The sequence below is a fragment of the Trachypithecus francoisi genome, unplaced genomic scaffold (genome assembly GCF_009764315.1).
Source record: "Trachypithecus francoisi isolate TF-2019V2 unplaced genomic scaffold, Tfra_2.0 Lachesis_group11, whole genome shotgun sequence".
NCBI classification, from domain to species: Eukaryota; Metazoa; Chordata; class Mammalia; order Primates; family Cercopithecidae; genus Trachypithecus; species Trachypithecus francoisi.
In genome coordinates this window covers 36,653,016-36,666,806 of record NW_022681456.1, presented here as the reverse complement: position 1 = coordinate 36,666,806, position 13,791 = coordinate 36,653,016, and the positions used below count along the sequence as shown (strand labels likewise).

The 13,791-nt window shown below is 37.8% G+C and overlaps 1 protein-coding gene across 1 annotated transcript in view; it reads left to right on the top strand.

Annotated features, from left to right (window-relative positions):
* Positions 1-13,791, top strand: part of CFAP54 (cilia and flagella associated protein 54) — a 373,684-nt gene that overhangs the window by 213,951 nt on the left and 145,942 nt on the right. The window contains exons 50-51 of the mRNA XM_033220975.1: positions 1,293-1,372; positions 3,231-3,391. Of these exons, the coding sequence (XP_033076866.1) occupies positions 1,293-1,372; positions 3,231-3,391 (241 nt within the window). The remainder of the gene's footprint in view (positions 1-1,292; positions 1,373-3,230; positions 3,392-13,791) is intronic.

Genomic DNA, 13,791 nt, shown 5'->3' with positions numbered 1-13,791 from the left:
AACACTCATGTGGGACCCGTGTTAATTTTATCACACACAGGTTCATCAAAATGTCTAGGTTAAACTCTTCCTAGGGTCTTCTGTATGGTAACATGCATTCCAGGCTTCTTTTGTACCATGTTCAGGCATTTGTTTTCTCTCCATCATTGTCTCTCTCATTCTTACTTTTTCCCTTAGGTGAGAAAGCCCAGTCCCCAGATCCTCCTGCTGGGCCTTCCAAGAGCCCTAGCCCTCCCTCATCCTCAGCTGACCCCTAGATTCAGACCCTCATAATTTAGGAGACTAGCCAGGTAGGGAAGGTTGGTGTTGAAAGAGGAGAGGAAGTTAGGTATATTAAGTTCCATGTTATTTTAGAATTCTTCTACGCACTTAACAAACTTAATTTTTTCAGGTGGATATATTTTTCTGTTATTTGTAGTAAAATGATTTGTGGTTCATCTTTCTCTCCCATAGTCTAGAAGCCCAGTTGAATGAAGCAGGCAAAGACTGTGATCTGAATTCTCTCACTTCTCCACAGTTCAGAATAAAAGCAGACTTTGGATCGTGGATGGAGATTTTGAAAGAGATATTCGAGTATTGTGGATTATGCTGTTCCAACTGGTCTCACACTCAGCTCTTAGACTGAGGGGCATGTGCACAGCAGAAGAACTGGTGCTTCCACAGAGATCTTATTGAAATGTTAGAGGAGAAACTATATCAGTAGCCAGTAGCTTGAATAACATCACTAAATACCTAAAGAATTCTTTCAGAATTGTCTGATTTGTTGTAAGAATCAGCTTCAGCCTTCTAATATATGACATTAGGGACTATTTGATATAGGAATATGCTTCTATATTCCTGTGTTTCTATATTATCATTGTGTTTTTTAAAAAAATTATTAAACTTATGGATAGTTTTCCTGTGAATGATGAATTTTAAAAACTATTAATAGAATTAGTGTGGGTGCAGTGGCTCATGCCTATAATCCCAGCACTTTGGGAGGCCGAGATGGGCAGATCACTTGAGCTCGGGAGTTCAAGACTAGTCTGGCCAACATGGTGAAACCCCATCTCTACAAAAAATACAAAAATTAGCCGGGCATGGTGGTGGCCTATAGTCCCAGCTACTCGGGAGGCTGAGATGAGAAGATGGCTTGAGTCCAGGAGGCAAAGGTTGCTGTGAGCTGAGATTGTGACACTGTGCTCCAGCCTGGGTGACAGAGCCAGACCCTGTCTCAAAAAAATAAACCTAGAATTAATATTTACACTAACCATAGGTATTCTTGGTCCTTCCAAAATTTTGTGTCTTTATAGAGATATATTCAAAGGATGATGGAAGTTCATTTTATAATCTTACAAAACTTAAAGATGAGATCACTCTTAGCATGCTAAAGGTAAGTTTGAAATTGTTTTCAAACCATAATAAGTTAGTTACCAAAAATGCACTATTAGGCCCTGGATGGGCGTGCTATCAGAGTTATTCTTGCTCTTGTGAGAGCAATTACCTTTTCTTGCGTAAGAATGGGTTGGAGTCAGAGATGGAGTTTACTCCTCATGAGAAAAGTGGATGTCCAGCTTTGACTTCACAACCTGATTAAAGTGCTTCAGAAAATATGATTTGGCTGGGCATTGTGGCTCACACCTGTAATCTCAGCACTTTGGGAGGCCGAAGTGGGCAGATCACCTGAGGTCGTGAGTTCAAGACCAGCCTGACCAACATGTAGAAATCTGTCTCTACTAAAAATACAAAATTAGCCGGGTGTGGTGGTGCATGCCTGTAATCCCAGCTACTCAGGAGGCTGAGGCAGGAGAATCACTTGAACCTAGGAGATAGAGGTTGCGGTGAGCCAAGATCGCGCCACTGCATTCCACTCTGGGCAACAAGAGCGAAACTCCATTTCAAAAAAAAGCATGATTCATTATTTGGTGGAATATGAGTATTCAATGCCCTGTTTATCATTTCCCAATAATAGTGATGACAATGGCAACAACAGCTTTTGCATGATTATTTAATTTTTATAACTTTATGATGTAGGTAGTAATCAGTTTTGAACTGTGCTGTGCTGAACCATGAGAAAACTGAGACTTAGACGTCTAACAATTTGACTAACATCATACAACTAATAAAATATAGATCCAGGAGGACTGTATCTTTTTGATTCAAAATCCACATTCACGTTCTTAAACGTTATGCTAAATTGCCCTAATATTTATGTAATATTCACTGCTCTGCACAAATACATTTTTAGTGGCCTGTCACTTGAAATATTGGTTCGTCCCTTTATCTTCTGCCATGTCAGGTTGCTATTTACTATTGATTGTCTACTGTAAAAATCTCATTATCTTCACATTACCAACTAGGTGACCATACTGTAACTTGAAATACAGTTGATCCACATTATTCACAGATTCTGTGTTTGCTAATTTATGGATCCACTGAAATTTATTTGTAGTCTGAAAATCAATACTCTTGGCACTTAGTTGACTATTCGTGAACACATACAGAGCATAGAAAAATTTGAGCTGCCCTATCACACATTCCCAGCTGAGTCGAACAAGGAGATGCTCTGACTTTTTGTTGCCACTCTCGTACTGTAAACAAGTGTCCTTTTCATGGTCTGTTTAGTACCATGCTTTTTGCATTTTTGTCAATATTTACAGTGACCCTCCAGCATAGTGCTGAAGTGCTGTGGAGCATTTCTAAGTTAAGAGGGCTGTGATGACCCGGAGAAACTATGTGTGTTAGATAAGTTTCCTTCAGAAGTGAGTGCTATTGGCTGTGAGTTGAAGGTTAGCGAATTAGCAGTGTATGTTAAATATACTGTTATATATCCTTAGCCATAAACACACATTAAACAAGGCTATGTATTGAGCAGTTAATGAAAATGTTGTGACCAGAGGCTCTCAGGTACTTTTCTCCATATCTCCCCTAGGAGCAATGGCTCAGTGTCCAGTAATAAGTGTTTGCGAGAACTTTATAGAACATAACTACTGTGAATAGTAAGCACCAGCTGTGCATAAAAGAAAAGGTCACTGTCATTCATGCTGACGCTTGCTTTCACTTTCCTTTTCATTTTCTGTTGCCTTTTTCCTTTTTGCTGAACTCTCTTCTCTGATGATTAGATACCGAGTTCCTTTTTGGTCTTCCATTCATTGTTACTTTTCAGTACATGAAAAATATTTGCTAAAGAAGAAAGAGACATTATTTGTATTATTTCTGAACTCACATGATGTATGGTATCCTTTCCTTAGTCGATGTTACTGATGGAAGCTGAGGACAGGTTAAACTTCCTTCTGTCCGAGGTGGAACAGAAGACCCTGTCTCAGTGCTCCGCTGGCGAACTGGAGATTGTGGTGGAGGCCAGGCTTCAGCTGGCTGTGATTGCTCTGCAGAGGCACCGGGCAGCATACAGGTACGTCTCTCCATGCACAGGGGAGGGATACCTTTGAAGAGAGTTTCCTCACCCTAGTTTGTTAAATAGACTTAAATTTTATGTAAGTTTTAGAAATTCCTGTATCCATGGTTTGCTTACTTTTTATTATTCAGGGAAGTTTTCATACGTGATTACACTTGAAATTATAGTTCTGGCCGGGTGCAGTGGCTCATGCCTGTAATCCTAGCACTTAGGGAGGTTGAGGCGGGGAGATCACTTGAGGCCAGGAGTTAGAGACCAGGCTGGCAAACATGGTGAAACCCCATCTCTACTAAAAATATGAAAATTAACCAGGCTTTGTGGCGGCGCCTGTAATCCCAGCTACTTGGGTGGCTAAGGCAGGAGAATCACTTGAGCCCAGGAGGCAGAGATTGCAGTGAGCTGAGATCACACCATTGCCCTCCAGCTTGGGTGACAGAGCGAGAGTCTGTCTCCAAAAAAAAAAAAAAAAAAAAAAAATTACAGTTCTCAATAAAGTGATTATTTATGAAGGCACACAGCTGGGTTGTTTACTTTCATATATAGAATGAACAAATTCACAAGACAGGGATGCCCTCTTTCACCACTCCTATTCAACATAGTGTTGGAAGTTCTGGCCAGGGCAATCAGGCAAGAGAGAGAAGTAAAGGGTATTTAATTAGGAAAAGAGGAAGTCAAATTGTCCCTGTTTGCAGATGACATGATTATATGTTTAGAAAACCCCATCGTCTCAGTCCAAAATCTCCTTAAGCTAATAAGCAACTTCAGCAAAGTCTTAGGATACAAAATCAATGTGCAAAAATCACAAGCATTCTTATACACCAATAACAGACAAAGAGCCAAATCATGAATGACCTCCCATTCACAATTGCTTCAAAGAGAATAAAATACCTAGGAATCCAACTTACAAGGGATGTGAAGGATCTCTTCAAGGAGAACTACAAACCACTGCTCAGCAAAATAAAAGAGGATACAAACAAATGGAAGAACATTCCATGCTCATGGATAGGAAGAATAAATATTGTGAAAATGGCCATACTGCCCAAGGGAATTTATAGATTCAATGCTATCCCCATCAAGCTACCAATGACTTTCTTCACAGAATTGGAAAAAACTACTTTAAAGTTCATATGGAACCAAAAAAGAGCCCGCATTGCCAAGTCAATCCTAAGCCAAAAGAACAAAGCTGGAGGCATCACGCCACCTGACTTCAAACTGTACTACAAGGCTGCAGTAACTAAAACAGCATAGTACTGGTACCAAAACAGAGATGTAGACCAATGGAACAGAATAGAGCCCTCAGAAATAATACCACACATCTACAACCATCTGATCTTTGACAAAGCTGACAAAAACAAGAAATGGGGAAAGGATTCCCTATTTAATAAATGGTGCTGGGAAAACTGGCTAGCCATATGTAGAAAGCTGACACTGGATGCCTTCCTTACACCTTACAAAAAATCAATTCAAGATAGATTAAAGACTTAACTGTTAGACCTAAAACCATTAAAACCCTAGAAGAAAACCTTGGCAATACCATTCAGGACATAGGCATGGGCAAGGACTTCATGACTAAAACACCAAAAGCAATGGCAACAAAAGCCAAAATTGACAAATGGGATCTGATTAAAGAGCTTCTGCACAGCAAAAGAAACTACCATCAGAGTGAACAGGCAACCTACAGAATGAGAGAAAATTTTTACAATCTACCCATCTGACAGAATCTACAAAGAACTTAAACAAATTTACGAGAAAAAATCAAACAACCCTATCAAAAAGTGGATGAAGGATATGAACAGACACTTCTCAAAAGAAGACATTTATGCAGCCAACAGACACATGAAAAAATGCTCATCACTCGCCATCAGAGAAATGCAAATCAAAACCACAATGAGGTACCATCTCATTGTGAGATACCAGTTAGAATGGTGATCATTAAAAAGTCAGGAAACAACAGGTGCTGGAGAGGATGTGGAGAAATAGGAATGCTTTTACACTATTGGTGGGACTGTAAACTAGTTCAACCATTGTGGAAGACAGTGTGGCGATTCCTCAAGGATCTAGAACTAGAAATACCATTTGACCCAGCCATCCCATTACTGGGCATATACCCATGATGCTATAAAGACACGTGCACACATATGTTTATTGCTTCACTATTCACAATAGCAAAGACTTGGAACCAACCCAAATGTCCATCAATGATAGACTGGATTAAGAAAATGTGGCACATATACACCATGGAATACTATGCAGCCATAAAAAGGATGAGTTCATGTCCTTTATAGGGACATGAATGAAACTAGAAACCATCATTCTGAGCAAACTATCATAAGGACAGAAAACCAAATGCGGCATGTTCTCACTCATAGGCGGGAATTGAACAATGAGAACACTTAGACACAGTGTGGGGAACATCACACACCGGGGCCTGCCAGGGAGTGGGGGAAGGGAGGAGGGATAGCATTAGGAGAAATACCTAATGTAAATGACGAGTTAATGGGTGCAGCACACCAACGTGGCACATATGTACTTATATAACAAACCTGCACATTGTGCACATGTACTCTAGAATTTAAAGTAAAACAAAACAAAAAAAGTATATAAAAAAGAATGAACAAATTAACAATGCTTTGATTTTTTAAATACATTTAATTTACTTTTTAAAAAGACTAAACATTTTTACAAATAAAGCCTAAAATTGTTTTTTTCTAAAACATTGAATTAAAATATTAAAAACAAACCTATTTTGAAAAAATAACAGTTTCTGCATCATATTGCACTGAACTATTTAAGAAACTTGTAGGTAGCTAAATATTTAAATGTGCTGCAATTGTTAGTGTCAGCTCTTTCATTTAGTTTGTTCATCGACCTATTTATTTAGTCAACCAGTATCTCTTAACTCTGTCACTGCCAGACTCTGATCTAGGCAGTGAAGATATAAAGATGCATAGAATACAATTTCTGTATCCATATGCTCACAGATATATAAGCAGTCAGGTAGAGTAGTAAAATAATATTATAGTGCTTTTTTCATATTTAATAATATGGAAATCTACATTCAAGAGTTTCTCCATGCCATTTGTGATAAACACTTCTATCATGAGGTCCTCTGACACATTCAATAATGATTCATCTAATAATGCATACATTTCTTATTCATTAATTCATTAAAAAATAAGTTTGTGCACCTTCAGTATGCTAGGCACTGTTCCAAGCTCCTGGCAGGTATCAGTGGCCCAATACTCATATATACAATGTAGACAAAATATATGACAATACTTTCCAAAATCTTGCCCTGTATTCTAATAGATAATAAACATGCTGACAATAAACTATAAACGCAAGTGAATTACAGAGTGTGGACAAAAATGGTAAGTGCTATGGGGAATATAAGGAGTAGAGATTGGAGGGCGAGGAGTTACCATTTTAAAATTGTATGATTGTAATAAAGAGTGTGACTCCATTTTGATGTTCGATGGCTGCCAGCTTTCAAGCCCGACCACTCCCGTTCTCTTTCTGCCCCCGACCTGAGCAAGCAGATAAGAAAGCCCATCTCTTCCCTCCTTTGGTGTTAGTGGAAAGCTCAAGCCATGTAAGTCCTGGCCCATGTGCAGGAACTCTTACCCCAGTGCCACCCACCAACCACCATAAAACTCCAAGCCAGTCTCTTTTCCTTGCTCTCTCCATACATTTTCCCACCTGTTTGGGAACCTGCTCTGATCTTCTTGGAAGGTCTCATTATGTGAGCAGTACCCTCTTTCATACTCTCTTGACGTGTGTGTATGTGGGATCAGTCGTGACATCTGAACCACATTTTGGGTGGTCAGGGCAGGCTTCATTGATGAAGTGACATCTGAACAAAGTACTTAAATGAGAAAATTATCCATGCAAATATATCTATAGAGAAAGTGTTACAGGCCATGGAAACATGCCTGATACACGTTTGAGGGACAGCTCAAGATCTCTTGTGGCTAGGGTGGAGTGAGTGAGGGGCAGAGTTGCAAGGGAGATCTGCAGAGAGATAACTGGTGTACAAGAACATTACATAGGACCTTTTGGCCAGGGTAAAGACTGACCTTGAGTGAAGTGGGGAGTCATTGTAGAGTTTTCAGCAGAGGAGGGACATGATCTGATTTTTATTGTAAAGGGATGGCTCTTGCTGCTAGTATGAGAATTGATTATAAGAGGAAAAGGGTGTGAAAGCAAGGAGATGAATTAAGGAGGCTATTATAATAACGGAAATATGGTGGTGGTTCTTACCAGTGTGATAGCCCTGGAGGTAATGAGAAGTACTTGGATTCTGAGTAAATTTTGAAGGTAGAGCCATTCGGTTTTACAGATACTGAATATAAGTTGTGAGAAAAAGAGAGGAGTCAAAAAAGAAGTGGTCGTTAACTGAAATGGGAAGATTGTGGGGGTGCAGCTTATTTAGCGGAAACATCAGGGGTTAAAATTTGAATGCATGTAGTTTGAGATGTCCCTTAGATGTACAATTGAAGATGTCAAGTATTCTGAGAGTCTTTAGAATATACGCAGTGTTATTCAAATGTTCCCAGCACAGAGAAGATAAATGTGTAAGGTGATGGATATACCAATCACCGCTATTTAATTATTACACATTATGTAATGTATCAAAATATTTTATGTACCCTGGAAATATATATGTCTATTAAGCATCAATAAAAAATACAGTGATAAAAATGATACAAATTTAAAAGTACAGTATAACAACTAAAAAAAAAAAAAAATAAAGACAGCATTTTAATACTGGATGAGTTCCATTAGGGAGTATAAATGGATGGAAGAGAGAAAAGGACCAAGGACCAAGCCCTGAGTTTCGTATTCCAACTTTATGAGACTGGGGAGAAAATGAGGAACCAGGAAAGGAGACTGAGAAGAAGTGACCGGTAAGATAGAAGAAAACCAAGAGATTATGGAATCCTGAAAGCCAAGTGAAGAAAGTGATCGAGGAGAATGGCGTGACCAACTGTGCCACAAACTTCTGATAGATTGAGTAAGGTAAGGATAGAGGTTTGGACCCCTGGATTTAGCATGGAGGCCAATGGTGACCTTCACAGGAGTAACTTTAGAAGATGCTTGGGAAAGATTATGTTTAGAGTGATTTATGAGAGAGTGGGAAGAGATAAATTGGAGCCCACAAATAAAGATGATTCTTTAGAAGAGTTTTACTATGAAGGAGAGTAGAGAAAGATGGTGACTGCAATTGGTAGAAGTAGGGTGAAGACAAATTCTCTTGAGATGAGAGAGATGATAATGAAAAAGACCCAGTACAGATGTTCTGATATGATTGGCACACAGTAGACTAGGAGGCCAGTCCAGTCTTCTCTTTTTCTCTAATACAGAATAAAGTTATCCTCTACTTTGGGAATACAGAATAGTCTCTGGGGGCTAGCCAGGAGACTAGCTGCCTGCCAGGAACACAGATGCAAAATGTCACCCAAGATAAATCAGTTCCCCAGGCTGATGCCATTAGAAATTGTGGGGTCGAAATTGGCAGCATCCATGAAATGCAGAAGCCCTGAGAAGTTAGTTTAAAATGGTCCTGACATCATAGAGCTGGAGCAGAGGTAAACCCTGAACAGTCTCATAGAGGTTAACCCAGGAAATGCAAGACTTCTATGGAAAATAACTCCCATTAAAGATAGCACCGAGTCAAATATTATAAATCAGATGAAGAAACAGTCATAACAGAGAGTTAGCAGACACAATAAATGACAGACTTCACAGCCCAAGAAATAAACTGTTCAAAGATAGGAAGGATAGAAGAGAATCTACAAAGCAAAAATGAGACAACATAAAATGAATTTGGAAAACAGCCAAATAGAAATTCTGTAAATGAAAAAATATAGTCACTGAATGAGAAAAGAAATGATCAAGTTAGATGAAAAATATTTTTTTCTCTCCTTATTTTTTTCATTTATAATGAAATTCCATACATTAAACCCCATTCAAACTGAAATTTGGAAGAGGAGTTACATTTAAGACTTTGACTGTCATTCTCTTTAAACAGGAGAATCTCACTTATGTGTTTCCCAAAGGGGAAATCAATTCAGCAGAAATCCTCGTTTGCTTTGATTGGAAACATATAATCATCTCATCAGTATAAGCCTACAAGCTTTGACTAAAGACTGTTCCATGACTAACCACATCTAAATCTAGATGACAGCAGAGGTGTTGGGAGATTTATAAGTTTTTGTAGTTTTTAAACAGTGATGAAAATCTGTAAAGAATGTTTGGAACAGTGATTATCAAAGTGTGCTCTGCAGATCTCTGGGGGTGTCTCCCAGACCCCGTGGGCATGGGGGTGTACATGAGGTCAGAACCGTATGAATAAAACTAAGACAGTGTTTGCCTTATTCACTGTGTCTTTCACGTTGATGCTACAGAAGCAACAATGATAAGACTTCCGGCGCCTCACCATGAATCAAAGCAGCAGCCCCAAACTGTACTAGTAGTCATTGTTGTCTTCACTCCTGCACACTTGTAATTTTAAAAAAATGCCAGTTTCACTTAAGAATGCCCCTGATGAGGCAGTAAAATCTTGAGCTTATAAGTCTCTCTCCTTGGATATATATTTTTAACATCTTATGGGAATATTATAGGGGAAATATGCCTAGTTATGTCTGCTGCTTATGAAAGCTGATGGTTGACTTGAAGAAGAATGTGTGTGATTGAATTGAGAGTTGGACAGGCTGCTTTCTACATGGAATACCATTTTCATTGGAAAAACAACAGACAAACTGTGGTTATTCAGACTTGAGTGTTTGGCAAACATTTTATTGAAAATGAGCAAAGTGAGTATGCCACTTCTAGGGAAAGAACTGATAGTATTTGTTGCCAATGATAGAATTTAAACTTTCACAGGAAAACTAGAAGTTTGGGAGACTTGTATGAGCCACCACAAGCTTGACAATTTTCTAATGTTTAGATTTTTTTCTGTCAGATTGGTAGAAATACTAAAAACATGACTTTTAAAAATATTGTATAATAAAATACTTCAACATTTGGTGAATCTATATAACTCAGGGAGACAATATTTCCTAAATGACTGATGCATAATGTTACAAAATCCCAGTGAACAAAATAGAGCAGTAGATTTTAATGGAACAAAGTAGGAAAAGTTCATCAATATGTGGTATTAGATTCTACATTGCAACAAACTTAAAAAAAAACTATCACTTGTCGCATGGTAATTGTCACTTTGATACTACGTTGGTGTAGTATCAAAGAAGAATATTAAAACAGTTATTTGAAGCAGCTGTTAATGTACTTCTCCCATTTCCAATGACTGTGTGACTCCTAATCTTCATACACTTCAACCAAAACAATATTTTACAAAAGACTGAGTGTAGAAAAAGATATGAACAATCTTCTGTTAAGTAGGGGTGAGTGTGTGTGTGTGTGTGTGTGTGTGTTCAGAGTCTTGCTGTGTCACCCAGGCTGGAGTGCAGTAGCAGGATCTCAGCTGATCGCACGCAACCTCTGCCTCCTGGGTTCAAGCGATTCTCATGTCTCAGCTTCCTCAGTAGCTGGGACTACAGGTGCACACCATAACGCATGGCTAATTTTTGTATTTTTAGTAGAGGTGGGGTTTCACCATGTTGGCCAGGCTGGTCTCAAACTTCTGAGCTCAAGTGATCCACCTGCCTTGGCCTCCCAAAGTGCTGGGATTACAAGCATAAGCCACCATGTCTGGCCACTTGGTAGTTTGTTTTTTATTAAACCAGACATTAGAGAGATCCATGGCAGTCTTCTCATGAACTTTTTTGAAAATATAATTGTTTGCATAAAATATTTTATTTATGTTAACATGTAATAGGTTTACTATTTTTATTTGAAGAGGATTTAATGTTAAGGAAACTAAGACATTTGTAGCTGAATTTCTAATGTTGGCAAATGTTGATGGAGCTCTTTTGGGTTCTCAATAATTTTTAGAGGTGTAAAGAGGTGCTGAGAATAAAAAGCTTGAGAACCACTGGCTTAGAATATTGTCACATGTATAGCTATCTTTAAGGACATATGATAGTTGATAGTAGAATAGGCTTAGCGTAATAACATACCATTTTCCCCATTGGAGTTTGAAGGGAGAATAAATTTTTACTATATAATTCTCTATAGAACATTTTTTTTTTTTTCTAAACTATGTGTCGGAGAGCAACAGCAGCCCTAGAAAATATTTATGATTTACCTTCATTCTTTCCACAGCTCTCTGTGTATCCTATACCCTTTTGGTATGAAGGATGAGTGGTTTTTATTCTTTTTAGGGAGGAAGAATGAAATGAGAAACTAAAAATTACAAAATGGCCATAGAAAGGACTGTCATAATAGAACTTTAATTTGAAAACCAGATAGACATATGCAAATAGTGTGCAAGTATATCAGAATAGCTCCTATTTTAAATACATGAACCTGGCCCTTGGGACAAACCTGCAAAAAACTTTGATGTTATTGCCTTTTTGGAGCAGAGTTGTCATTTAGGGGAAGCCTACTGTCAAGATGAATGAGTTTTTCTCATGTGAACTTTACCCCCTGTGAGCTTCTGTTTGGGCACTGCTGAGAGTGTTGGACAGCCCCTTTTCCAAATGATGGTTAGCTTGACATTTCATGATACTTCTAATAAAACTATGTGTCAAAGAAATTGAAAGGCACATTCCCTAGGGTGACAGGTAGAGTGAGCCGCATAGATTTTATGAGAACAAACTGACCGTTTTTGTCATGAATGTTAATAAGAAATAAATGGGATCAAAGTTATTCAAATTGTATTTCTACTTCTTCTAGGGCTGCCTCTTTCTTTCAAAATCCTGTGGGGTTTGTTTTAATAAGTGTTCCTTCCTATTCTCCTTTATATTTAATCTATTGTTTAAATGGAAAAATATTTGGGCCTTTTAATTTTGTGTCAGAATGAAATTTTCTTTTGGGATTTTAGACTGTTGGCAGTAGGTAATCCTTGCATACTTTCTATCTGTCTAGTGTAGTGGAGAAACAAGAAATTTTCCATTCTGCAACTGAGCAGTACCAAGTGGATTAGGACATACTGTTTGTCTTATATTTTATTCATTAAATGTTTGGGTTAGCAACATGCCATACCTCACAGCTTGTTTCTCTTAAAATCAGAATTTGGGTTTCCAAATGAGAAGAATGGAATGGGTACCATTTTCTTTTTCCAGGGTTTTCTATCAACCATGCTGAGTTAGCCTTGGAAGCTACTGAGTAAATGAGGTGCCTCCGAAATGTGTGTAGCCTTGAGGGAGGAAGAGTGTGGGGAGGGCACGTTTCCTGTGCACACACTGTCTCCATGCTATGTGTGGTGGTGTTGTTGTTATTTTCTTGGTTAGTTTTATTTTAAATAAAAAACAAGTTAATTATGGTATCTTAGAAAATGTTCTACAAATATCTAAACCATTTTAATGGCTCAGCAAAATCTTGAGAGTTTAAAATTCAGTAACTGCTAAGAGATTGGGATGTTAACAAATTAGAAAAAAAAAATCAATTTAGTCTCTCCCCACCTCTCCTGAGCAATTCAATACACTAATAATGATAATGGCTAGCATGCATTATGTGCCTCTGTTTGCCAAGCACTCCTGTTTGCTAAGCACACTCCATGCTTACTAGAATGTCAGCTCCATGAAGACAGGGATTCTTGTTTGTCTTCTTTACTACTGTATTCATAGCCCCTAGATTTCTTCCTGGCCCATAGCAGATACTCAATATGTACTTTTAGATTATTATAAGGATTAAACAAGATCTTTATTTTATGAAAGGATCTTATTTAATCCTTATAATAATCTCATGTCATGAAGTTTGCACTGTTATTATCATCATTACCGCTTTATAGATGATGAGATTGTTAATTGGGGTTCCCAAGATCACACAGTTAATGTATGGCAAAAGTGGGATTTGACCTCTCTCTCTCCAGTGTATGAATTTTTAAAAATTAGGTTATTTCACATGAACTAAAAAGTTTTTTTTAAGTAGAAAAAAATACAATTAAATAAGAGAATCTCTAGAAAGATATATCTCTAAAATTACAACTGACTACAAGGAAAAATGTCAACCGATTTAATCTGTGAAATATTTTAATTTTTATAAGTACAATAACAACAAAAACAATTACACCAACAATACATGGAAAAACAAGACTTTACTTCCAGTAAATATGACAACTAGTTCCTTTCATTTTTACATAAAATTGCTGATAAAATTGATAAAAAGACACTGTTGATAAATGGTCAAATACCATAAACTTTTCATCAAAAAGAAGAAATTATAACTAGTATGTATACACCTGGAAAAATATCTATCCACTTACAAAGTGAAGTTAAAGCAATGAATGAGGTCCAGATTTCTACCTGAAAAATAGCATTGGGGTAGTATTC